The sequence below is a fragment of the Carassius carassius genome, chromosome 8, assembly GCF_963082965.1.
Source record: "Carassius carassius chromosome 8, fCarCar2.1, whole genome shotgun sequence".
NCBI classification, from domain to species: domain Eukaryota; kingdom Metazoa; phylum Chordata; class Actinopteri; order Cypriniformes; family Cyprinidae; genus Carassius; species Carassius carassius.
In genome coordinates, this window is record NC_081762.1 from 18,552,689 (window position 1) to 18,578,042 (window position 25,354).

Genomic DNA, 25,354 nt, shown 5'->3' on the forward strand with positions numbered 1-25,354 from the left:
AATATACTTCCATTAATAAATCATCTCTGTCTGATCTTGCATGTACTATACTAATTAAAGCTGAAAAAGAATCTGAACATATTACCACTTTATTTGGTCTGACTTGTTCGACCCACTGTAGTCCTATTATTATAGCTGTTAACTCTGCACTGTACACAGACATCTCATCAGTCAACCTCAAACTAATCTGTTTTTTAAATTGTGGAATATATACACCTAATCCAACCTTTTGACTGATAGGTTCCTTAGAACCATCTGTAAATATTTGTAATACTGAATAAAATGTGTTATTTAAAAAAGCATTAACCTCATTTCCAATGTACTCTTCTTTGGGCTTGTCTAGTAGACTCAAATCTACAAGCGGTTCAGGGACTTTCCATGGTGGAGTATCAGTAAGTGGTATACTGGGACAGAAGATCTTATTGTCCATGCAACATTCCTTAGCCCATACTCTGCTCTTCCATCCAAAACTGTGTCCTCCATCAAATGAGTATTCCCAGCACTCATCCAATACTTTGCGAGTAAGGTGATTATTTGCTGATTGCTGAAGATTTACCCAGTATGTAATTGCCAGTTTTTCCCTTCTAATATCTAGAGGGATCTCTCCCATTTCTACTCCAATTGCATCTACAGGGGATGTTTTAACTGCTCCACAACATATTCTTAGTGCTTTGGATTGAATTATATCTAATTTATTGGATGCCGAACCATATACAATACATCCATAATCAAAGCAAGAACGAATCAGTGCTTGATACATGCATAACAATGCACTACGAGTAGCTCCCCAATTGTGACCAGCAACCGTACGCATGCAATTTAATATCTTTTTACACTTTGACTCAATTTTACTGATATGACATTTCCATGTTAATTTTCCATCAAACCATAATCCAAGATATTTAAAAACAGGTACTCTTTCCAATATTTCATCATACAACTTCAGTTCTAAATGTTCATTCCTCTTGTTTTTTGTGAATAACATATATTGTGTTTTTGAGACTGAAAACTTTAGACCCCAAACCAATGACCATTCTTCTACTTCTTTAATTGACTCCTGAATGCCTTTAACCACATTTTTTTATATTACGGCCTCTCTTCCATAATGCTCCGTCATCTGCATAAAGAGCCAATCCTATTCCTGGTTTATTAACTTTATCAAAAACATCATTGATCATTAAATTAAACAATAATGGGCTTAAACTTTCACATCTCCTTAATGTGTCACTTTATGCCAAATTCCGGATATTAGAGTATTAGAGTATACTGAGGCATTCGATTGTATCCAATGAACTCGCGCTGTGGATAAACGACGTGCCATTGGCCAATCAGGTGGATGGCTTTGTGCTAGAAGGCGGGGATTTGAGTCCAAACTCAGCAAACGGAGGCGTTACGACTTCCTTTCCGAGTGAGTTTGCGGACGCTAAGTGTGTAGTGGAGAGAAGTGTCCTTAGGTCGTTTACAACGTGTAACCATGGCCCCCAGCACGCAAGCGAATGATACAGTCTCCGGTGTAAGGAAAGGCATTCGAGCCATTCTGCTCGGGCCGCCCGGTGCGGGGAAGGGGACGCAGGTGAGAGCTCGCCCTGCGTGCCGCGTGGCTCATTCTGATTAAACCGTCCACCGGTAGCGGGATTGAGAGTAATTAAAGTGATAGTTTACCCAAAAACAACAACCTAGCCTCATGGTATTACAGACCTATATGGATTTCTGTCTTATTTTCCCCCGTGTAATGATGTAGACACAATGCTGGAATGTTAAATGACAGTCTCGGTCACCATTCACTCTCATTACGTTTCAGATGACGTCATAATATAGGTTTTGTGTTTGACTGTTCATTTAACTGAACTAAACCAAATGTTATAGGCCTACTATTTCACACCGTCAGTGTGATTGTCTCTGTGACGCCTGTGTACTGTTGCCCAGATGTTGTTTTTCGATCAGATTGTTAATTCCGTGCAATTTTGGAATTATTATTTAAAATCCATGTCACTCAGATCATTTGAGCTGAGTAACATGACAACGAACATGCGTGAATTGGTGAGCACTGGGAAAACTGTAGACCTTTCTGTTCTGTTGGGTGATAGTGTAACTCAACAGACCATAAAGAACAGGCATACCAGCAATGCTTGGCAATACTGCTTGCTGATATTGAGCATCATTTGCTGCACATTTTGAATGTCAGTAAAACAGTTAAAACTTGGCTTGTGAAATACAGTACATAAAGTACTATTGTGAAATATTATTACAATTCTGATAAACCACTTTCTATTTGAATCTATTTTAAAATGTAACTTATTTCTTTGATGGCAAAGCTGAATTTTTAGCAGCGTTACTTCAGTTCACACGATCCCTCAGAAATCATTCTAAGCTGATTTGCTGTTCAATATTTTTTTTTGTATCACTATCATTATCAATGTTGAAAACAGCTTATGTTTTTATGTGGAAAATGTGATAAATGTTTGTTTTATTTTTTCTAAATGAAATTAAACTTTTTTTGTAGCAGTCTTTTGCACATTTGATCAATGTTATTGCATACTTGCTGAAAATGCTATTATTCTTTTTTTTATTTGAAAAATATTACAGATTGGTGGTTGTTTTTTTAATTCAGTTATTTATTTCAAGACAAATGTTACCTATAAATATTAAGTTTGTGGATGAATTTGGTTATTCGACAAACAAGTGTTTGGCTTTCCTTATATTCTAAATGTTATTATATGTAATGTATCTGATCATCATTTTTTATTGTTTCGGAGTTAATTCCATAAATGTTTCATTTTGGCCTCCACAGGCACCCAAGCTTGCAGAGAAGTACTGTGTGTGTCATTTAGCTACTGGGGACATGCTGAGGGCCATGGTGGCATCTGGCTCAGAGCTCGGCCAGCGGCTTAAGGAAACCATGGATGCCGGCAAACTGGTCAAATTAATAGATGTTCTAGTTTTATATGTTTAAAAATGTCTTCCTCTCCAATGTGCATTTTAGGTTTGAGGGATAAAGCCCTGAGACTTTTTGTCATCTTTCCTTAAGGTGAGTGATGAGATGGTGGTGGAGCTCATAGACAACAACCTGGACACGCCTGCATGCAAGAATGGATTCCTGCTGGATGGTTTCCCCCGCACTGTCAATCAGGCAGAAATGGTGAGGACTACTGACATTATAAAGAGACACAGAACACTCTGAAGTACGGAATTTAAAATGCATCAGTCAACCTGTGCCTCTCTGTCTTATTTCTAGTTGGACGGCCTCTTGGAGAAGCGTAGTGAGAAACTGGACTCTGTGGTTGAATTCTCAGTTGATGACTCTCTGCTAGTGAGCAGAATTTGTGGGAGGTATGAAGATGGAGGGGCTTGTAAATTTGGAGCTTATTATTGCAGCTAATATGTTCTAATGGCTCGGTTTAATTTCATGAATGCGGAATATACTGAAAAGATGCCACTCATTTCAGGAACAAGAGAAGACATATTTTCTAGGTAGGACATAATAGCTGTCAAACACTTGTTTCTGTTGTCTTTAAAGGAGGAGGTGGCAAGAAAATGTTCCTTTTGTGGTTTTGATTGTATTTTAAAAATGAAGTGTACCTCCTTACTATCTCCAGTTAGTAAGAATTGTAAATTATTGAAAATGACTTTTGTTGAAATGTAAAAATCAGTAATGGACAAATACTTGATAAACAAGTAATTAACTCAGTAACTTTATTAGACACCCTATTAATTTATGTATATACTTTTTTTTTTTTTGTGAACCATGTTTATTAATTTTAGCCTGTACTAGGCAGATTTATAATAATACAAATTTGTGCAGACATTTAATATTTATCTGTAAATAAGCAAGATTTTTTTTTCTTACTAAAACATATATGTATAAATTATTACCTATTATTACCTTATTATAAGCATTACCTTTGAATATACTAAAATTATATCCCTTTAAGATAATGAGAATTTAAGTATCCAAACATGAGGAAATATGAAACTTGTGCAAATATGTGGTGATAAATCATATGAAAATACAATGTTTAGACAAGGAAGGAAGGAAGTTGTGTTCATATTTTAAGAGGAACGCTATGCAAGCACGCTAGTTTCATGCCATTTGAAGCTACTACAGCAGAGGGGAGGATGCATGGGCATTATTAGCATTATTTTACCTTTAAAAAAACCTGTCCTGTAAAGCTGGTGACACAGAAATTTAGATTTGTCCACATTTTAATAAGCTTAAACAATCTGCCGTATTAGTTTCCAAATAACGAACTCTCCTGACAGCAGTATGATTGTAATTTTCAATAGTCTGATCCATACTAAAAACTCAGCCTTAGTAACACACTTTAAGTCATCAGTTGAGCATCCGGATTATTGAATCAGTTAGTTATTGATTCAAGAACGGCTGCATTCAGATCAGTGAACCAATTCAACAGGAAAGAGTTAGCTCATTCACAAATCCAACATCACTATTGCCTTTTAGAGCGGGTAGCATTTTTCTTCAGTTCATGATGGTTAGTTGAAATGAAATGTAGTGGAGTAAAAAGTATGATTTTTATACTTTGAATTTCTCGCAATAAAAATACTCTGATAAAGCACAGATGCTTGAAAAATGCACTCAAGAACAGTAGCTTTCCACCGCTGAACACAATGCATTTAATTCCTCAGACTCATTCATCAGCCCAGCGGCCGGTCTTACCATGAAGAGTTCAAGCCTCCCAAAGAGCCAATGAAGGATGATGTGAGAAACAAAACAGTCTTATTGCAATTAACAGGACAGCTGTGAGCATCGTTGTAGAGGTTTGGTCTGATCCGTATGTCCACAGGTGACCGGGGAGCCTCTTATTCGCCGCAGTGATGACAACGAGATCACCCTGCGCTCCCGACTAGAGTCCTATCACAAGCAGACGGCCCCTCTCGTGCACTACTACAGCGACCGCGGCCTACACACTGCTGTTGATGCTTCTCAGTCCCCCGACCTCGTCTTTGCCTCCATCCTTGCTGCCTTCTCTGCTGCTAACTGTAAAGATCTTGTTTATTTTGTCTGAATCATCTCTACATCTACTCTTTCCTTGTATGCATTATAAACCCTATTTGATTCATTTTATGTTTTGTGTTTGTCTTTGTGAGTTTGTCTTTAGACATGGTTTTGATTCATCTGATTTAAAATCTGCTGCCTATTGTACAATGGGTAACAGAACTCCTTTGACTAAAAAGCCTAAGAAATATTAAACTCTGAATGTGGAACCCAAGCTAATTGTAATGTCTTATTAGGATCATATAAAAGGTTTAAGATCATATAAAAGGTTTAATACCAACTGATGTGGTTATAAGCATCAATATAATGAAAGCATGTATTTTTTTTGTTTTTTTTTGTTAACTCTAACCAGACACCTGTAAAAAGGTATAGTTATGTCACTTGCACTATTTTCATTCTTGTAGTAATGCATGATATCCAGTAGAGGTCATGTGAATGCTTGGTTTAAATGTTGAATGGAAGAAGCTACTATATTAATTGCTTAATTAGCTAATATTTATTAATTCATGCTCTGAGTTTAGTCATTAATTTACCTGTGGACTTTTTTTTCCTTCTTTTTTTTCTGCAGCTGTATGAAATCCAGATTCTTCCATCCAGGTTGATCCAGATGTGAAAATAAGCTGGAAGTGACTCAGATGTCTATTTTGATCATTCCATGTAGTGAATGTGTTTTGTAATGAACACAGATTTAACTGAAACCCAGTTGATTACCTCCAATAAAACATGGGAGACTATTTTCTACTAACTTTCAGGAAGAGGTTGATTCTTTGTGTTTCTGTATTACTGTCCCAGTGACCAGATTTTACATCCACTTCTCAGTTTGGTGTTAATTTGAAGAAACTTTCACAAGTTTGTGACACAGAAGTACAAAGATAAATGGTAGATAAAAAAGAGAAGCAGCAACTCAATACATCAGCCGACCAGTGTATGAAGTGCATTACAGGGTTCCCCTGGTCATAGACAACCTAGACATATCGGAATTTTGAAAAAAAAAAATTTTTTTTCAAATCTAAAAAAAGTCAAGGAAATTCCAATCAACATTTCTTTTCTAGTTAAGCTCTGATTTAAAAATGTTTAATCAATATTGCTAAATAGTGCTTTTAAGCATTTTGTGTGTGTGTGTGTGTAAATTATTCATTTGAATAATTTTAATTAAATATTCTCAATCAAAAACCATAAATGTTTAAAAAAAAAACGTTTAGAGAATCAGAATGAGCTTTATTGCCAGGTATGTTTACACATACGAGGAATTTGTTTTTGTGATAGAAGCTCCGCAGTACAACAGAATGGCAGCGACAGAACAAAAAAACAAAACAAAAGAATAAAATACAAATAAGTCGGTAAGGAATGACAATATACAAATTGACAATTGGCAGGTATATTACAAAAAGCAGTTATGTATGTACAGGTATATTATGTGCAAAATTTAAGTGTACACTAAGTATGTGAGATAAATAAGTGTATGTGTATATAAATAGTGTACTGTGTTCCACAGTCATTATCAATTGTTCATTAGATGGATTGCCCGGGGGAAGAAACTGTTCCTGTGTCTGGTCGTTCTGGTGCTCAGTGCTCTGTAGCGTCGACCAGAAGGCAACAGTTCAAAGAGGGAGTGTGCTGGATGTGAGGGGTCAAGAGTGATTTTACTGGCCCTTTTGTTCACTCTGGATAAGTAAAGTTCTTGAATAGAAGGGAGGGTTGTACCGATGATTCGCTCAGCAGTCCGGACTACCCTCTGTAGTCTTCTGAGGTCAGATTTAGAAGCTGAGCTGAACCAGACAGTTACTGAAGTCCAGAGGATGGATTCAATGATGGTGGAGTAGGTTCAGCAGCTCCTGACAACTGGTAATAGAAAATGTCAGAAAATCTTTTGGTCTTAAGTTCTAGTGTGGGAACTCTAGAATTAAAACTATTTCAGGAAAATAAATTATTTATAAATCAGTGGTTCTGCTACTTTTTGACTCCTTAGCTCTAAAAAAAAAAGACTCCTTAGCTCTCGTTTGTCCACGATAATATTTAAAAAGCCCTTCCTCTGTCTGATAAGTTAATACGTTTCTGTGATTATAATAATATCGGCCCCCAGTCCCCTGGTTGAGAACCACTGTTTTACATGACCTCATTTTAAAAAATTCCGTGTTTGTCACTGAATCGTAGCAATACTAATTCAAAAATGTTTTGAATATGCAAACTCTATTCCTGGCAATGAGACGCGAGTTCATTTCCGTTCTGAGGTGACGTCAGTGGGCGGGGTTTCCGCCTCGAAAACGAGTGGCGTCACACGCAGGGGCTTTCCTCGGTGACGTGAATGGAAAAGAGACTCAAGCTGCGGACATAATCTGAGCGATATCGCGTTCAGGGCAGGAAAAAAGGGCTGACATCTTCCCCACGAACTGATTCTCGGGGAATGTAGTAGCGGATGCCTCTAGGGTGAGATTTGTCAGATTTACAGGACAGTTGGTTGAATGTACACGGTGTACAATAGCACCGCAGTTCACTGTGTTCCGCCTTATTCTGCTTCACTTGCTCTCAGTAACGTTATTATCAGATCCATCTGTACGGTAAGTGCCCAGCAGATACGCTTTAGTCAGTGATTTTAAAGTACAATAGTGTTGTCAAAGTGTTCTGATATTAGTACACATCCCAGTTAGGTGACAGGACACATGGACCTCATCAACATCGGTTTCGGTTTGTTTTACTGTAACGTTAGACCCTTCTTTAATAAGGGCAGCAAATAAGCCAGATATTTTCTACTCACTGCTGATTTATTTATGTTTCAGTAGTCACGCTACTACGCTACACTAGACCATACACCGTTTAGGGACAGTTTAGTGTGTGTGTGTATGTATGTGTGTGTATGTGTGTGTAAAGTTACACGTATAATAATTATCTATGTGTATCTATCTATCTAATGTAAATGAGATATTTTATACTTTGCTAATTTAGTTATGTTGTAGTAGTTAAGCTTATATTTAAATGAAACCATTTAGGGACAAAATTTAGTAGTAATTTAGTGGTTCAAAAACAACTTTCTGAATATGAAGTGTACTGGTTCATCATTAAATTTACAGTATTTCATGCATTCTTTGTAACTGACTATGTTTTAGGCGTTTTGGCAACACTTCTAGAGTAAGCAGGAATGCACAGGATGACTTTGGTTCCATTTCTTCTTTTGTGTCAGCAAGCACACGGTTAATTCCAGTCTTTCTTGTCTTGTTGTTTTTTTTAAACCGTATCCAATTTACCGTAAACCAGCATGTGATTAAAAGAACTGATAAAATCGAGATGTTTGGTTTCACAGGAACCCGTCCAGCCTCATTTAAAACAGTAGGTGAGTGTGAATGTGGCATACTGGTGTTAGTCATGTTTTGTCTTGAGGATTGTTAGGCAGTCTTTGAACAGCGCCTGAGATGTGATATATGAGATTTTGACTTCTGTGAGGATACAATAAAGGATGAGGTTAGCTGGAGATCAGACATGCTGGTTCTTAGCGAGAATGAGACATGGATGAACACAAACACCTGCTCTTCACAGACATTCACACAGACTCACAGCTTAAAGAGATTTCACAACTCATCTAATGGGTTAGTTAGACCGTCTGCCAGTACATCCTGCCCTCTCTGTCACAATGGAGAGGTTAAACTGTGTACGTGTGCTGGAAACTTGACAGAATACTGACAGTTCTGTCCAACTAAATCATCTGTGTATGGATTAGTTTACCGCTTCACCACAAAAAACACGTGATAATTACATTATTTACAATCTAATCCATCTAAAACCAGTGTTATTGTAGTATTATTTAAGTACTATTATAGTATATGTTAATATTTGAAGTGAGCCTTTTTACATTTTACATTTAAGTTCTTGTAGTGTTTTAATGTCATTTTTATTTAGCATTTCTTTTTAATTAGCTTTCATTTTTTATTTTAGTTTAGTAATTTTAGTGTTTCAACTATCAACAGTTTAGTTTCTGACTTTTTTTTTTTTCAAATTTTCATCTTTTTAAAAGTGAGTTTTTAATCTAATAATTATATTTCATATCATTTCAGCCTTTTCAACTAACACGTTTGTTTAAAAATAGTTTTATACTTCATTATTAATCATAACACTGTTCTAAACCGGTATGAGTTTCCTTCTTCTGTGGGACAGAAAAGGAGATATTTTGAAGAATGTGCTGGTCGCCATTTTTAACGTAGTGATGTCCCATTTGTGAATCCTTTTTTTTAAGATTCTTGAGATTATCAGAGTTAAGTGTGGTTCTTACACAAACCTGTCACATGTTTTCAGAAGACAAGAAATTAATATAGCTTACAATCCATTAGAACTACTTTTAAAATACTTTTGAGACGTTTCCTCTTTTTTTTTTAGTTTTTGAACTAGTAAATAACAATTCTGTTCATTGAAATCAACAACGCTCTGAACCTACTTTGTGTAATATGATAAAGGTGCAGACGGACACATGCAGGCTTCGCTAAGAACAATAAGCCTCAGTGGAGCTTTAGATGTGACTCAAATGGTTATGTAATGGCTAGAGATCCAGTAGCCCACCTGTACACCAACTGGTCCATGTGACTGGTGTGTGTGTGAGATCGAGACAGACGGAGCCGTGCTCTAGGGCTGTAGGATGATGGGAAAGTGCTGAGGTGTGGTTTCAGGGTCTGTCGCGGCGTAAGTGCTGAGGCAGTGTCAGTCTCGCTCTGTCTTCTCTGTCACGGTAATGAGTTTGTCTAGATGGGTTGTGCAGTAAAGCGCTGGCGGGAGGCCAAACAATGCACAATCATTTTCTATTTCTCTGCTTTCAATGCTCTGTCGATTGTTTAAGTATATTAAGCTTATTATTCTGCGCTGTGTTCTCATAATAGCCCAAGAGTTTGTAAACCTATGCTGATTTGTAGCCTGCATGGTTCATTTGTGGTTTCTGTTAATAATTCATCTTCAGAATGCCTCTGTGACATGTTGATAAATGGTCTGGAAAAAACATTATCCATTCCAAAAACAAAACTTTACAGTAAGAGACCGTGAAGGGAGTAAGGATCTGCCTTTAATTAGGACTTCATCAGAAGTTGTTTCCCTTTTACATTATGAAAACCTAGCCAATATGGATACAGTAAATCAAATAAAACCAAAATAAACAATTCACTTACTGTGATAAATTTCCCAATATTACATGCTTAATACCATAATTATATTATTATTAAGAGTCAACAATTGTAATAGCAAGGTAATAAAGCCAGAATATATAGTAAATAACATTTTGTCAATACAAATTATATAATTTAATAAGCATTTTGTTTATTAGTATAACATTAATATTACATTTGATTATGACTATTAGTTATTATTATTTTATACTATATATTATATATCATTTTATATTATAATATCAAACCTATCCCCTGTTGTAAATTAAAAAGTGTGAGAACATGTTCGTCACACCTATGAACCACAAAACAAAACAAAAAAAATCCCAGACCGTTATAGAATTTCCCCTTTCTCCATGATCAACATCTCTTTGATGTCTGCTCCCTTGTGTGTGTTTTATACTTTGCATCTAGTTACAAACTCTGGCTGTAGTGCTGTGGTGACGGGAATCCATCCTTCATCAAACAAGGCCTTTGGTCCATGTGTTTTCAAAGTTTTTAAATCAACTCTTTCCTAAATGGAAAAAGCAGGCTGCTGAATTCCAGCTGCAGCACTGTAAGCTGAAAACAACTTCTTGTGAATCGACATGTCATTCACAGCTGATAAATAATAGAGCAACATCTGTTGTACAACAAACGGAGCCACGCCCATTACACAGACACAAACACACACACACACACACACACACACACACACACACACAGTGGGTTCTGCTTTGTAAACTTGTGCTCTGGTGTCGAGACACAGATTTTCCAGAAACAGCTTTTGTTGTGCACCGGCTAGCATCCCTCACACACACTAAACCTCAGAGAGCACAGAAGGTAATTATACTGTATGTCATCAGTTGCATTAGTAGAGGCTGCTGAAGTGGAATGGAGTGCTATCACCATCTCAGCCCTAAGTTATAAATATATGAGAGACTCTTTTTCATTTAACCTGCTATGATTCAACACCACCTTTTCAATCTGCCTGTTTCGAATAGGCAGATCGGCTGAGATCGTATGGAATTTTCCTGTTTCCGTCGACTAGACTCTTGCATTTTTAATGTATCTATTCATGCCTCTCGGTCACGTACAATATAGAGCACATAGTGTTTGATGATTGTTGCATCCTCTTGACATAATGGGTCAAGACATCAGGACACAGTGGCTGTGAACAATGCGAAAGCACTCTGTGGAAAAATGGGTCATACTGACTGCTGTCACTGCGCACCTTGCAGATTCATGAACCGCAGCAGAAAACAGGCTGCTTTAGCTTACTGGGCTTTATGCTGTTACTCTCCTGGTCAAATACAGTGCTTACTAGCCATTTATGTGGGAAAAATGCAGCTGTTTTTAAAAAAAAATGTTTTTTAAACATGTACCAATACTGTTTTTGGACATACTAGATCATAGTAATACCATGTTTATAAAAAAAACTATAGGTGTTAATACTATAGGTGCATTCATGATTATCATAATCACGAGATTCCGTCCTTCTGTCCTCATAGAACTTGTCCTGAATTTTCTGAAAGCTCTAACTTGAACCACCTGACACTACATCATACAGAAACACTCAAGATGTAGTGAAGTAGATAATGATTTCATTATATTTCTGTTTTAATACTGCAAGATTATTCTAATACATGTATAGCCTGTTGGATAACTAATGTCGTATGTCCTGCTAAATAAGCAAAATAAAATTTTGTTTACTTTAGTAATAAGACATGTACATAATTGTTACTGTTACTTGTGGTTTTGATGAGTTGTTGTCTAGGAATTACAGCAATTACAATGCAACTTATGGGTCTGTGGTATAGACATAATGTCGCTTACTTGTCCATTAAGTAGATTGTCAGGTTAAAACTAACATGATGGTCACTTTTCCTTCCCCTTCGCACAAATAAACAGATTTGTTCTCCTCAGGCATTACTCCAAGGTTCATCAGAGCAGAAGACCAGGCCACATCAGTCTTATATGAGTTTGTGTAGATGTAGTATGTTTTTATTGAGTAGGAATAGCCCATGTACCACAGAGATTGACAGATTATACTGGCCTACTAAACCATTTCCTCAGCTTCAGTGTGGAATTTGCATTTGGTATTGATGTTCTTCTCAGATAAAAATAAATGAATAAAGTCCAGTGGAGGCATGCACTCATGTGTTATGTGATGCAGTGTTAATATCTGCCGGGTGTGTATATGTGTTCATAAGGGCCAGAGTCACTGTGAGGGTCCTTGTTTGCTGTGTTCATAGTGGGAATCTCCATGGCAACTGCACTAGCAGCGCAGTGTGAAGTGGAGAGCGAGCGCTCGAGTGTGTGAGAGAGTGTGGATGAGAGGGTGTCATCAACAGTCGACAAAGAAAACGAGAGACGTCAAATCTAACACAAGATCTAAGGACAGAAAATGTGATAAGAGAAATCAATTTTTAACAAGTTGAAGTTACAGAATCAATTACTTCTCGTTTTTAATCGGCTGGTGAGCGGTTTATGTCTGGCAGTCACTTCGTGAGTCGGGTGCAATGAAGAGTTAACTGTGAAATGAAAAGAGATTGAGAATAAAAGAAGGGAGGAGTGTGTTTGTGTGTGTACGTGAGCGTGTACTGAGCATGCTCCTCCCACAGGCTGTCTGTGCGCTGTGCTAACTTCCTGTGCTATTTCTCTTCCTTAACAGACCAGCCGATTCAGAAGAAGAGAACCGCTAACTGGAGCACGCACATCTCGGCTCTGCAAGCAAGAGAATTTAGCGGGGCCAAAAGACGACGAGCCCTCAAAAAGGATTACTTTATCTGGAGCCAGAGTCTTTTCTTTTTTACTAACAACTTGAACTTCCTAGTTGTCTTTAAATGCCTTATTTTTAATTGACAGTATCTGTCAGTTTAGCAGTTCGTAACACATTTGGGGTGCAACAGTTTTCTTTGTTTCATTTTCTTTTTCTATTTACGAGAAGATTGTTGGAGTGAAAGGACCCCCCCCCCCTCGTTCTTTTCCCTTTTGGCTCACTTAATCTAGTTACCTTTGTGTTTATTGTTTAAACACGAATCCTTGTTGTAGTTATGACTTCATAAACGGAATGTTCCTAACGGGTGAACCAGCTGGAATTTGTTGAGACCTTGACAAACATTCTTTTGTGTATCGGGAGTGTCCGTGTCCTTGAGGTTTGGAGCTTCGTTGAAATCTTTCCGTGGAAGGAACTGAAAAGCTTCACACAAACTCCTCTAACCCAAACTCGCTGACCTCTCGTAAGGAATCAAGTGGGAGAACATTACACGAAATGGGATCCGAAAAGGACTCCGAATCCCCCCACTCCTCTGTTAGCGGCATTCCCAATCCGAAATGCCGTGGGCCGGGCAAGAAGCAAGGCAGGATCTCTTTTCATAGTCTCTTCCATGGCAAACGCGGATCCAGGGGGAACAAGGCCAATGTGGGAACTCCTCTTGCTCAACAGCTCCAGCAACAGCAGCTTCTCCAGCCCCCCACACCCACCAATGTTTCATCAGACTCCTCAACGGCAGACCCGGTTGAACCGTTGTCCACTAGCCAGGCCTCTCTGGGAGGTCAAGAACTCCTAGAGTGTCCCCTGTGCCTGGTGCGGCAACCTGCGGAGCAGCTTCCCGAGCTCCAGGGATGCAGCCATCGGTCGTGTCTGTGCTGTCTACGGCAGTACTTGCGTATCGAGATCACGGAGAGCCGAGTGCAGCTCAGCTGTCCAGAGTGCGCTGAACGACTTGCCCCAAGACAGGTGGCCCTCATCCTGGATGATCCCAGCCTGATGGAGAAGTATGAAGAGTTTCTGCTGCGCCGTTGTCTGGCATCGGACCCTGATTGCAGATGGTGTCCAGCTCCGGACTGTGGGTAAGAATGATTTGGATGTTGTTAGGGATTTATAGAATAATACACAATGTTTTGAATTGGAAATGTTGCTTTATATTTATATATATAAGCTGCATGACCAAAAGGTTGCAGAGCTTCTAATTAAGTTTGGCAAGACTCCTAACTTCCAGTGTGAAGATTTGTCACTAACATCCAGTGACGTTATAGGGAACTGTGGGATGTGGCAACAGTTTGGGAAGGGACTTCTGTTCTAGTATTAAACACCCCCGGTGCACAAAGTGAAGTCATTATAAAAATGATTTACTTAGTAAATGATGTGGAGGAACATGACTAGCCCAAAGCCCAGATCTGAACCCCAGTGATATTTTTTGAACAAACCAGCAATTAAAGGACCTTGGTCATATTCAAAATGTCTGTGTTCATGACATCGCATTGCAGAAAGAAGTCTGGAAATAACATTGCCTCACGTCACAAGTCTCATTTCCTATTTTCTCTGCCACATAATATCAGATATGACTGCTGGCATATTCTCTTCCTGATATCTGAGGTGACCTCACTAAGAATCTTCCCTTTACTTTTAACATTTAGGTGTTGTCCTGTCTTGTAGTCAGTGAAGGACATGGTCATAGGTGAAATAGGGTGGCAGAATTTTGGCTGCCCTGCCCTACAGCTGCCACACTCCATTTCTCTCATTTCAATGTTTTGGTTTCAGTGAAATCACAAAATGAAATGCAACCTAATCTGCTACTGAAATTGATAAGCATCTACTGATAATCAGGTGGTATTTATAAATTGTGATGCATCAAAAATTCACCAACCCCAAATATTAGGCCAAAACTGTGAAAAAATACATGGGCAAAAAAGTTTTGGAGGGGCAGAATCATTGACAGAAACTCCTAAATGAGGTACAGCCGTGTAAGCAGTGTGGACACACTGCACTGTTACAAAAAATAAAGAACTTTAGGGGTTTAATGTATCCCCTGAGAACACGACACCTTGAACAGCATCCTGAGATCAGTTACCCAATTATGCAAATCGAACCTTATTGTAATTTCAGTTTCAGTTTTTGGCTAAGTGAAAATTAGAATTTTAGTTTTTCAAATTTGTGCTCTCTGGCATTGAAAGCAAGAGACACTCCACTGAGCCACATCAGCTCATGTTTTGAGACTGGACTGGTCCCTCCTCAAGACTGAAATCCTAGAATCGCCCCAGAAGTAAGCGTCCATTGGCCAAAGAGAATTTCAGAGTCTGCTCCAGCTTTAGGAAAACCAATTTGCTGTATTTCCTCTTGATTTCAGCCTAACACAGCTCTTCCCACACCCTCAACACAGAGCTTACGCATTCATATTCGTCAAACACTCTCTACTGTGTAGGCATCCTAAAATTGCCCAAGCGTTGGTTGAGAGATTTCTAGTTTCTCGCCCAACATGCTCTCGTGTCTGAATGGGAGTAAATCCAGCTTTGTTCCAACATCTATCTGAAAACCTTTCCAAGAGACTAGAAGCTGTTAGGAGTAACCAGCTCTTTATTTAAGCCAACGCTTTCAAAACTAAAATCTATTTTGGCGTCCACAAACCAAATAGTGTATTAAATGCATGTATTTCAGATCTTTGTCAGATTCAGTAGAAGTAAGTGGACGTATTTAACAGGTTCTGTTTGTTCTGTGTGCTTCGACAAGTGTAGGAGGCATTTGGACAGTTATAAGGAAAACTTGCGTTTGTGTGGGAAGCCTAGTTTAGCTGATGTGTTATTCAGAGAAAGTGTGATTTACTTCAGAGTTTGGTCAATCATAATGATGCGCCAGTGACCTACATTTAAGGGACGTGATTTAGTCTGCTTCTCTGCTTGTTTGAGTCACTGCCTCTTCCTGTCAGGCCCACGACTGATTATAAGGGGTTTTCAGATGGACTGGGAATAAAATAAAAAAAATAAAAAAGGCCATTAGAGATCACACTATTGGTGAGTTGGTTAGTTAGTTGCATCATATGAGGTTATTAACTGAAAGTGTGACGGGGTTTTTTTTTTCTGTAGGACACACTGAGGTTCACCCAGATGGTTAATTTGCCTATTTGTAGACTAACTAGGAATCTCCCACTTTAGATCATAAAAACACACTTTTGATTTCATAACCACAGAAACAAACCCTGACAGAAAAGCTTCCCCAGTATATTTTGCCTATCAGTTCCAGTCCATGGTTCTGCTTATTACCCATTAGACCCCCAACTAGCTTTGCTTCAAGTACAGAGCTGCCAATGGCAATGGGAAACAGGAACATCTTGTTTCTCTCTCCATCAGTGATAAGTTGCTGTGGCAACTGAGATGCAGCACAGAGGTAGAGTTGCTATGGGTAACTGAGGCTTGTATTTGATTAAGACAATCATTGGCTACTCACTTGACCGTGTGTGCCTGCCACGGTGTCTTTATGAGCTTCAAATTAGAGTTTTGATTTCATTGTTTTTAATTCAAGTGAGCTCCGAGTGTTCTGGGATACCATAATCATGTGTAATGAGGTCGGTTTCGGCTTGACTCTACTTGTAGGATGTGTGTGCCAATACATGCAGGTAATTGGAAGCTCTTTGTATATGACGTTACACTTCTCCATTGCAACTGAGGTGATTAATGAGGTGTCGGCTGGAGGAGAAAAGATTTCTTCAGAACCTGCTTTAACTTCCACCAACAGGTCAAAACTTGCGCTTCAAATCAAAAGGGATTGTTTTTGACACACATAATGTCAGACAGGGAGGTTGGGCAGGTTTTATTTTGATTTGGACTGTGAAATCAGCTTTTTCTTTCATTTTGAAAAATCCTTCTACCCAGTTGATCTACTCCCAGTGTTTATTTAGCTATAAAAGCATTAAAATGATCAAGGTTTTTTTTTTTTTTTTTTTTTTTTTTTTTTAAGACTTAATATGTTTGTTGATAACCATTGTGCTTACTGTTCTGAGGTCTGAGGTAGAGGTAGAGACAGCCAAGAAATTTTCTTAGGGAAGTAATAAAATGCTACTGGATTACTAGGAAACTCTCACGGCAGGAACATACTGACTGCAATAAATCTTTCTTCTCATTTTCCATAATGTAGTAGTGTCTGTACTTGCTAATGTTTTCCTTGACTTTGAAAGGAATTTGACATTACAAAGAATCTGAGTAGGGAACACATAGATATTATGGTGAATGTGATTACTTTTAGGGGCCATTTGATTTAGGTCTTAATCAAGATCCATTTGAAAATGGCGTTTTCATTTCAATGCGCTCTACGTCCACATTATCCATTTTCAGATTTATCCACTCTAGAGAGCGATTTCAAAAAGCTCAGTTTTCTTTGACAAAAATGCCTACTCAACGCCCAAATGGAGAGAAAAAGAAGCGTTTTCAAATTATTCAAATTGTCCACATTAATTGTATTAGTGTGAACAAGGCCTAAATAAATGTTATCTGTGAGCATAATCATCCTTATATGTCCTTTATAGATGGAGACATTTTTAAAACGTGTTTAAAATGTCTGAGATATTTACATGGTCCACATATTGCTCAGCCACAATTACAGAAAATATGATTTTACAATAATCCACTTTTATTGTTTTTTTTCTTCTATTTTTAGCACTGTAGACATACCAGTGTTTGTGAATATGGTAATCATATATCAGAGTACGATACTATTACCGTCTGATACCCTTCTCTGTACCATGTACTTCTGTAAGAGTAGATTGCACATAACTAGGTGTAATGATATCTCATATTACCCAAACTATAGATTTTCTAGGAGAGTCTGATGACCTGGTTTGTATTGTTCTCCTGCCAGGTTCGCAGTCATTGCCTCTGGATGTGCCAGCTGCCCCAGACTGGTGTGTCGAAGAGAAGGGTGTGGAGCTGAGTTCTGTTACCACTGCAAGCAAGTTTGGCATCCTAACCAGACGTGTGATTCGGCCCGCCAGCAGAGGGCGCTGTCCTTGAGAACGCACAGTAACCATTCACCCAGCTACACAGGCGAGCAGGGACACGGTGAGCGTTAAACCGGCAGTCAACCACTCTTTTCTGTCACATAAACAAAGAGAGACTATAATATCATTCGGGGTTAGGCTCTTTGTACCTGGGCAAGGAGGCAATCACACAGCAATGCCCTAGAAACTGGGGGTGGGCGATATGACTAAAATCTTATATCACGATATGAGTCATTGTTGCTTTTAATAAGGTCTTATTCATAGCAAAAAAATTTATACCATGGAAATTTCATAATTCTTGTCACCAGTGTCAATATCACAGAATACTAGCCTAAATAAAAAAAAAAACTGAAGCTTACTGAAGACAAGTAAATTGTCAGCCATTATATAAGAATAAGAAAATAATCACAAGCAGTAGAACTACAAAAAAAAGTAAACAAATACATAAAAAAGGCTACTACATGCATTGTATAAAGTAATCAAATGTATAAAACAATGCACATTTTTCACTGTGTGAATTAAATATGTATTACTTAATAAAGTTACAAACTTGATTTAGTCAAGCGCAAGTGAGAGATTTTCTCTCTTTTGTTGTTTGATTATCAGAAATGACAGCCAGCAGGAATATTAGACTGCTGTCACTTTAAGAGCTTCCCAAATCCAATATACAGTTACACATGTGTTTTGTTTCTCAGCTGTTTGCTTTCACTTACGATCTACTGTGTTTAAGAGTATACTTGCAAACATGGACATTTTGACACGTAAACTAGAAACCACCCAAATCAACTCAGCAAAAACATAGCAATGCCCTAGAAACCTCTTAGATCCCACTAGAAACCACCCTGATCACACAAGCACAACAACAACAAAAAAATACTGGATCACGTTTTGCACATACAAGTGGCATTCACATTTTTATTCAGAAAATGTACAAATCTAGTATATGTTTTGCTGCGAGGCAGCAGTATATTTGTCCTTCACTGTTTACTCTAAGTATGTATCGCAAAGTGTTTAGAGTTAGTGGATAAAAATAAACTCAAAACTCTAGTGTGCTTTCTGTCTGGTTTATTGTGTTTCAGAGTGCCATATAATTTGATTTGCTGTGTGCTTCCCCCTTGAGCGCTTTCATTTTGTGCACTTCAGTGTTCACTGCAGATTATTGAAGTTTCTCTTTCCCTAAAGGACTGCGCTCTCTCCTCCTCCTCCTCAAGTTCTCTCTAGTTTCTCTCCTGAATTCCAGCAGGAGCCTGCTAACGTCTCTTATTCCTTGTCTGGCATTCAGAAAACGCTTCCTCAGCACACCTTGTTTACAGCAGATTCTTTCTGCCTGTACAAATTCTAAATCCCAACCCTCTAATCCCCCCTCAGCTGATGACATCAAGCCTTGCCCCCGATGCGGTGCCTACATCATCAAGATGAACGACGGCAGCTGTAATCACATGACCTGTGCTGTGTGCGGCTGTGAGTTCTGCTGGCTCTGTATGAAGGAGATTTCAGACCTGCACTACCTCAGGTACCTTCTGCCTCCCATCAGTGGGAATTTCTCAAACGACTTGCTCGAATCGAAAAATAATAATAATCTGTGTCTTCTCAGTCCATCAGGTTGTACGTTCTGGGGAAAGAAGCCATGGAGTCGCAAGAAGAAGATTCTGTGGCAGCTGGGCACTTTGATTGGTGCACCGGTGGGCATCACTCTAATCGCTGGCATCGCAGTTCCTGCTATGGTTATCGGCATTCCTGTTTACATTGGACGCAAGGTGCGGAGTGCCAACATTACAGTTTAGGTTAATGTGGAAACCTTTAGAAGCTGCAGTCAGGAAGAGAATATCCCTTAAAAAGCCTGGGAATTTCCCTTTAGTCAGCCGTGTCAGCTACTCAACCAGCTTAATTGCTTTTGATATCGAACATGACTTCCTGGTGTAGGATACAGAGTGGGCATTAAACATTATTTTCATGCCACAAAAGACATTTTGACGAAGTTTTAGGATGCCACTAGATGAGATCTTTGATTTTAGCAGATAAAAGCACATTTGTGACGGTGCAGTAACACAGCTGCTGTTTGTCACAGATCCACTCGCACTATGAAGGCAAGAAAACATCCCATCACAGGAGGAATCTCGCTATCACTGGTGGTGTGGCGCTGTCAATCATCACGGCTCCAGTCATCGCTGCTGTCAGCGTGGGTGAGGATTCCTGAAATCATTTACATTTTATTCCTTTTGTGATTTACAATGATGGTAAAGTTAATGTTTCAGAGGTAAAAAACTGTGATTTCAATAGTAATTCACACAATTGGGAATTTAGCAAAAGATCTACTCACAGATTTTGCTAAATGTTCAAGTTGGTCATGCAGATTCGCTGCACTGACCAAGAGAAAGGTTTGAAAGTGACTTCATATATCGCTTCACTAACAACAATAGACAATTGACTTTTTTGTTTGCAAATTTTTGCTAATGTGACCAAACTTTTAGATGTTTTACTACAATGGATCAATGGTCAATCAGACTAATACATTTCATTTGAGTTCAACTCATTGACTCATTGTGATTCGGACACAGCAAATCAGTGAAGTCAGTTTCTGTAGGTTTATCACACAAATCATATGGCTTCGGAAGATGTAGTAGAATATGGAATATATACTCTGGTGCTTTTGCATCCTTTGTGAAGCTTAAGCTTCAGTTCCTGTTCATTATAATGGAAACTATAGACAATTGCTTCTGCATTTAGCCTCAGTGGCAACCACAACTTCCGGTGCAGTACAATGTATGGAAATTGTGAGAACATGAAGCACAAAATTCAATCCTGAGGAAGTATCACAGCAATACTGATATGATCCACCTACACACCACAAGTTTCCACAAAAATATTAAGAAGTGCTACTGTTAGCAACATTGACAATATTAAGAAATGTTTCTCATTGAGTCCAATTAAACACACTTACTCGTCAACTCTCCTTTTAACCAGACATTGACTATAGCTCCATATCTCTCCCCTACAGGCATTGGCGTCCCCATCATGTTGGCGTATGTGTATGGTGTTGTGCCTATCTCTCTGTGCCGCGGCGGGGGCTGCGGTGTGAGCCGGGGGAATGGACGAGGCGTTAGGATAGACTTTGATGAGGATGGCGGGCCTATTACAGGTAAAATAAAAAGATTAATCAAGTGTTTCAGCAGAAAAAAAAACTTGGCAGTGCTGATTATTGTACTGAACCATCAATCTGACCCTTGCTCTCTGTAGTTGCTGATGCATGGCGAGCGCTGAAGTCTCCCAGCCTGGGCGAGAGCAGTTTGGAGGGAGGAGCCAGCGGCCTCAGCACCACCTCTCCCAGCGAGGGTCTGTCTGTCGCCCCAGGGGGTCTGGGTGACACGCCACACTTCAACACACTCGCAGGAGGAGCACTTGGTGCAAGGACAGGAAAATACAGCAGGTATGAGGGCATGTGTGATGCCAGCAGAAGGGTACCATTCTCTGTATGGTAAATACACAGAAGCTACACTGTAAATATGGGTAATGTTCTTGTTTTCATGGAAACATGTTTATGTTTCAGGCTGGAGGTGCAAGCATCCGAGCTGGGAAAGGAAGGTGCTGGAAGGGAGACGGGCAGCTTGGGAGCGGCCAGTGACTGTGCCAGCACTCGGGGCATGGCAGGATCAATCACTTCCTCTTACACCTTACCTGACCGGTGTGTGAATCACTTCTAATAAAAGAAACTGCTTGACCAATAAATGCACGATACCGTTCAAAAGGAATTAGTAAGACTGTATAATGTTTTTGAAAACTGTCTCTTATGCTCACCAGGGCTGTGTTTAATTTAGGAGTCAAATAGTAATATTGTGAAATACTGTGATGGCAAAGCTGAATTGTCAGCATCATTACTCCAGTCTTCAGTGTCATATGATCCTTCAGAAATCATTTTAATATGCTGATTTGCTGCATTAAAATATTGAAAATAGTTGGAAGCAGCTATACTTTTCTAATGGACTTTTTTTGAATTTTCAAAGGAAGAGCATTCATAATATTTGAACTGTAATCATAAATTAGACTTTTCAATATTTTTATAATTACGTATTGGATATGGTCATATGAATTTCTCTTATTTTTATTTTTAGATTTAGATTACCTTTGCTGTCATCTAATGAAAGCATACTGTTAAATGTATTGATCAAATCTCAAACTAAATATCCATTTTTTTACACTGTACATTATAATGTTGTGACACCTTAATTCACATTTTTATTTTATTTAAACATATTAGGAAATATAGATAAAAGATTTATTTAGACATTTAAATATTAGGGTTAGACTCTATTTGGTAACACTTAATTTTAAGGTGTCTCTGTTACATGTTAGATGTTACAGCGTTATTATACATTGAAGTACTGAGTAATATTAATGTTACAGGGTTAGAGGTAGGATTAGGGTTTGGTTTAGTGTTAGTTGCTGAAATTATAAATAATTTATAAGTACTTACTATAGTAAGTACATGTAATGCATAACAAGGACATTGTAAAATAAAGTGTTACTGGTAACCCATTGCTCGTTTTGGTCTTAACATACTTACAACAAAATAAAAAAATATAGCGACCTTTGTTAAACACTGCTGGGAGTGTTGCATTGTCTCATCTTTTCTATGATCTGTTGTGTTTCAGAGAGGGCACTAACCTTGAGATCCAGGTGGACATTGAAACGAAACCGAGCCATCTGTGTCTAACCACTGAAGAGGATCTGGCTCCGCCCACTGCCCACATGGCTCCCGGTTCGGGGGAGGGGCCTCAGGACTGCAGCTCCCGCAGGAGCGGGGTTGTCATGGATTCCCCTCTGGGCCTGTCGCCAGGGATGTCACTCAGGGAGGGTCTCCGAGACGTCACCCTCGCTCAGCCGGAAAGCATCCGCAGCGACCTAGAGATGTCCGACGCACAATCAGACGACATCGCTGAGCTGACGTCCGATGACTGCGACTCACCCCGCCCCAAGAGCTGCCACGCCGCGCCCCCGCCGCAGACCACCTGCAGAGCCTTGAACCCCACCGACAGCCTGCACTGTCCCGACAACGTCATTCTGTACGTGTGAGAGAGTCTCTCGCCATTGCACAAAGCCCACCGTTTCTGAGCTTTTGACGCTTTACCCGTTCATTTGCTGCTTTTTAGAATTATTAAAACACCCTAATAGCATCCAGACAGCTCAAGGAACTGAACTCATCGCTCTGCTCGCCTGTCCCATCTGGGTATCACAGGCATGGACACGTCCTCTACCTCTTCAGAAACTCATACTGTTATTCATCGGTTCGTGTTTACTTCTCGGTGTGGAAATGCCTTGAGCAACAACAACAAAAAAGCGCTGAATCGGTACTATCGCGACCAGAAGAATTTCCCTAGAAAACAAACAAACAAATAAAGACAAATAATGCGAATTGTCGCCAAGCACATATATACGTGAAAGGCTTTTGAGTGGTTTGTATGTTTGTTTTACTTGGACATTGTGTGATTTGCAGCATGCTAGTATTGTTTTGGTGGCGCTGGTGTTTGCACAGAAGAACTCACACCGTTAAGACTGAGTAAGGTCAGTGTGATGGGAGACTGATCTGAACTTCACTAGCAGACAGTTTGAACTGAATCACTGACTGCCTGCCTTACAGACAGAGCACATGCACTCCGATCCCTTACACTGTCTGTGACTCACTGACAGATCTGTTTGTGCCCTCTTGAGCTGAGACGTGAGAGATGTGGATGTTTACCAGTGTTGATTTTATTGCTGGGTATTAAAATCATATAGTATCAAGGATGGAACTGCCATTCACATGCATGTCTGCTGTTATTAATATTATTTAATTCAGATTTTTGGCCTATTTTATCTCTTTCTTTAGCACATGTTTTTTTTTATTCTTTTTAGTTTGTGCAATCGTAGTTTTTTTTTTTTATGTTGTTTTCCCCCGCTAGCTGGATACATGGATGGAGAGAGATGGGTTGGATGGATGAGCACTCCTGCACTTTATCCCACTATTTATCATCGTTCAACATTGTAGGCTTATATTTATGCACTTCCTTTTCTTTTCTTTTTTTGGAGCTTCTCTGGGAAACATTTGAATGGCATAGTCATGATTTTGTGATTTAATTTTGGGTGTAATTGTGACATGCTATGCTTTCTGAATCTCATAATTATATTCGGCTGCAGAAAGAGAATCCTCTGTTTTTACATGTAATGATGAATTAGCTTTGTCTTGTAATCACAGAAAAAAGGAATTGTGCTCGTCACATCTTTTGCTTTTTTTTTTTTGTTGTGTGAAGATGCTTTCATGTTTTCAGGTTTATGAGTGGATTGTAAAAAATACTTGATAAATTTGAACTATAAACTGGTTATGGTGAAATGAGTGTTAACTAAATTCATTTACATTAGCAATATGCTGAAAAGGGGTGTTAAATGTGGCATTGTTTTGTACATCCCAACAAAGAGAACTGCGCTGGCTGTGAGTGTTTGAATCAACATGGAAATAAACATCTCCTCCTTTGTGGCAAGTTGGACTTATTTATTCAGCTCTTTTATTTGCATATATATATGACCCTGGAGCACAAAACCAATCTTAAGTCGCTGGGGCATATTTAAGCAATAGCCAAAAATACACTGTAAGGGTCAAAACTATAAATTTTTCTTTTAGGCCAAAAATCATTAGGATATTAAGTAAAGATCATTTTCCATTAAGATATTTTGTAAAGTTCCTACTGTAAATATATTTAAACTTAATTTTTGATCAGTAATATGCATTGCTAAGAACTTCATTTGAACAACTTTAAAGGTGAAGTTTTGTGCTCCAGGGTCACAAATGCTGATTGGCTTCTATATTAGTCTATAATATATAAATACACACTATATTAACGTTATTGCAATGTGTGCTAATTTATAGTTCAAGCTTAAAATCCAAAACTCAACACTAAGAAGAGCCCCAGTTTCAGAAAACACTGAAAGAATGGTTGTAAAATTAATCAGAAAAAAAAAACAATAGTCCTTTATTACAAAACAAATATTCTGTAAATGTTCTAAGTCAAAGTTATATGCACCTCAGGTATAGTGTTACTGTGAAAACCTTGAAAAAACTGAAAATAAAATGTTTTTGTTAACTGGAATGAAAATATTTCATCAAACACTTTTGTTGGAGCTATTTAGTGCTGTGTTTAGATTTCATTATAAATTTATTCATTTTTTGATTTAATTATGATTCAATTTCTGTTAGTGTTTTGTTAGTTTATTATTTGTTTTGTTTGTTTCATGCACGCTAGGGGGCACTATGGGTTATTTAGGTAAGCGCACGGCAGGGACTAGTATGCACCAGGTTAGGCATATGGTTTTTTACCGGAGCGGGAGAGGCACAGGAAATTTGCTTTGTTCTGTGTTTGCTCGACTTCAGTAAAAAATAAACCACGTCTTGTTGAATTTTAATACTTGTTTGGACCTGATGT

General features: G+C 38.7%; 2 protein-coding genes across 4 annotated transcripts; both read left to right on the plus strand.

Annotated features, from left to right (window-relative positions):
• Positions 1 to 1,390: 1,390 nt before the first annotated feature.
• Positions 1,391 to 5,759, plus strand: LOC132145448 (adenylate kinase 2, mitochondrial-like). Of its 3 annotated transcripts, none has more exons than XM_059556491.1 (7): positions 1,391 to 1,573; positions 2,792 to 2,917; positions 3,029 to 3,139; positions 3,236 to 3,330; positions 4,645 to 4,717; positions 4,803 to 5,050; positions 5,583 to 5,759. In XM_059556491.1, exons 1-6 carry the CDS (start codon positions 1,475 to 1,477, stop codon positions 5,022 to 5,024), a joined length of 726 nt encoding a protein of 241 aa, XP_059412474.1. In that variant the 5' UTR covers positions 1,391 to 1,474; the 3' UTR covers positions 5,025 to 5,050; positions 5,583 to 5,759. The 3 variants fall into 3 exon arrangements, with proteins under 3 accessions (XP_059412474.1, XP_059412475.1, XP_059412473.1); XM_059556492.1 differs by having other exon boundaries at positions 4,803 to 4,998; XM_059556490.1 differs by lacking the exon at positions 5,583 to 5,759 and having other exon boundaries at positions 4,803 to 5,083.
• A 1,535-nt stretch (positions 5,760 to 7,294) lies between these two features.
• On the plus strand, positions 7,295 to 24,415 carry LOC132145450 (E3 ubiquitin-protein ligase RNF19B). Its single transcript, XM_059556493.1, has 10 exons — positions 7,295 to 7,572; positions 12,806 to 13,986; positions 17,765 to 17,964; positions 19,272 to 19,416; positions 19,498 to 19,660; positions 19,972 to 20,086; positions 20,902 to 21,042; positions 21,141 to 21,330; positions 21,451 to 21,585; positions 22,553 to 24,415. Exons 2-10 carry the CDS (start codon positions 13,406 to 13,408, stop codon positions 22,971 to 22,973), a joined length of 2,091 nt encoding a protein of 696 aa, XP_059412476.1. The 5' UTR covers positions 7,295 to 7,572; positions 12,806 to 13,405; the 3' UTR covers positions 22,974 to 24,415.
• The last annotated feature ends 939 nt before the right edge of the window (positions 24,416 to 25,354 follow it).

Coding starts and splice junctions, on each gene's coding strand:
- LOC132145448 (XM_059556491.1), top strand. CDS start 1,475: ATGGCCCCCAGCACGCAAGCGAATGATACAGTCTCCGGTGTAAGGAAA. Junction 1,574..2,791: donor GTGCGGGGAAGGGGACGCAG/GTGAGAGCTCGC, acceptor TGGCCTCCACAG/GCACCCAAGCTTGCAGAGAA. Junction 3,140..3,235: donor CTGTCAATCAGGCAGAAATG/GTGAGGACTACT, acceptor TCTTATTTCTAG/TTGGACGGCCTCTTGGAGAA.
- LOC132145450 (XM_059556493.1), top strand. CDS start 13,406: ATGGGATCCGAAAAGGACTCCGAATCCCCCCACTCCTCTGTTAGCGGC. Junction 19,417..19,497: donor TCAGACCTGCACTACCTCAG/GTACCTTCTGCC, acceptor GTGTCTTCTCAG/TCCATCAGGTTGTACGTTCT. Junction 21,043..21,140: donor GGATGGCGGGCCTATTACAG/GTAAAATAAAAA, acceptor TGCTCTCTGTAG/TTGCTGATGCATGGCGAGCG.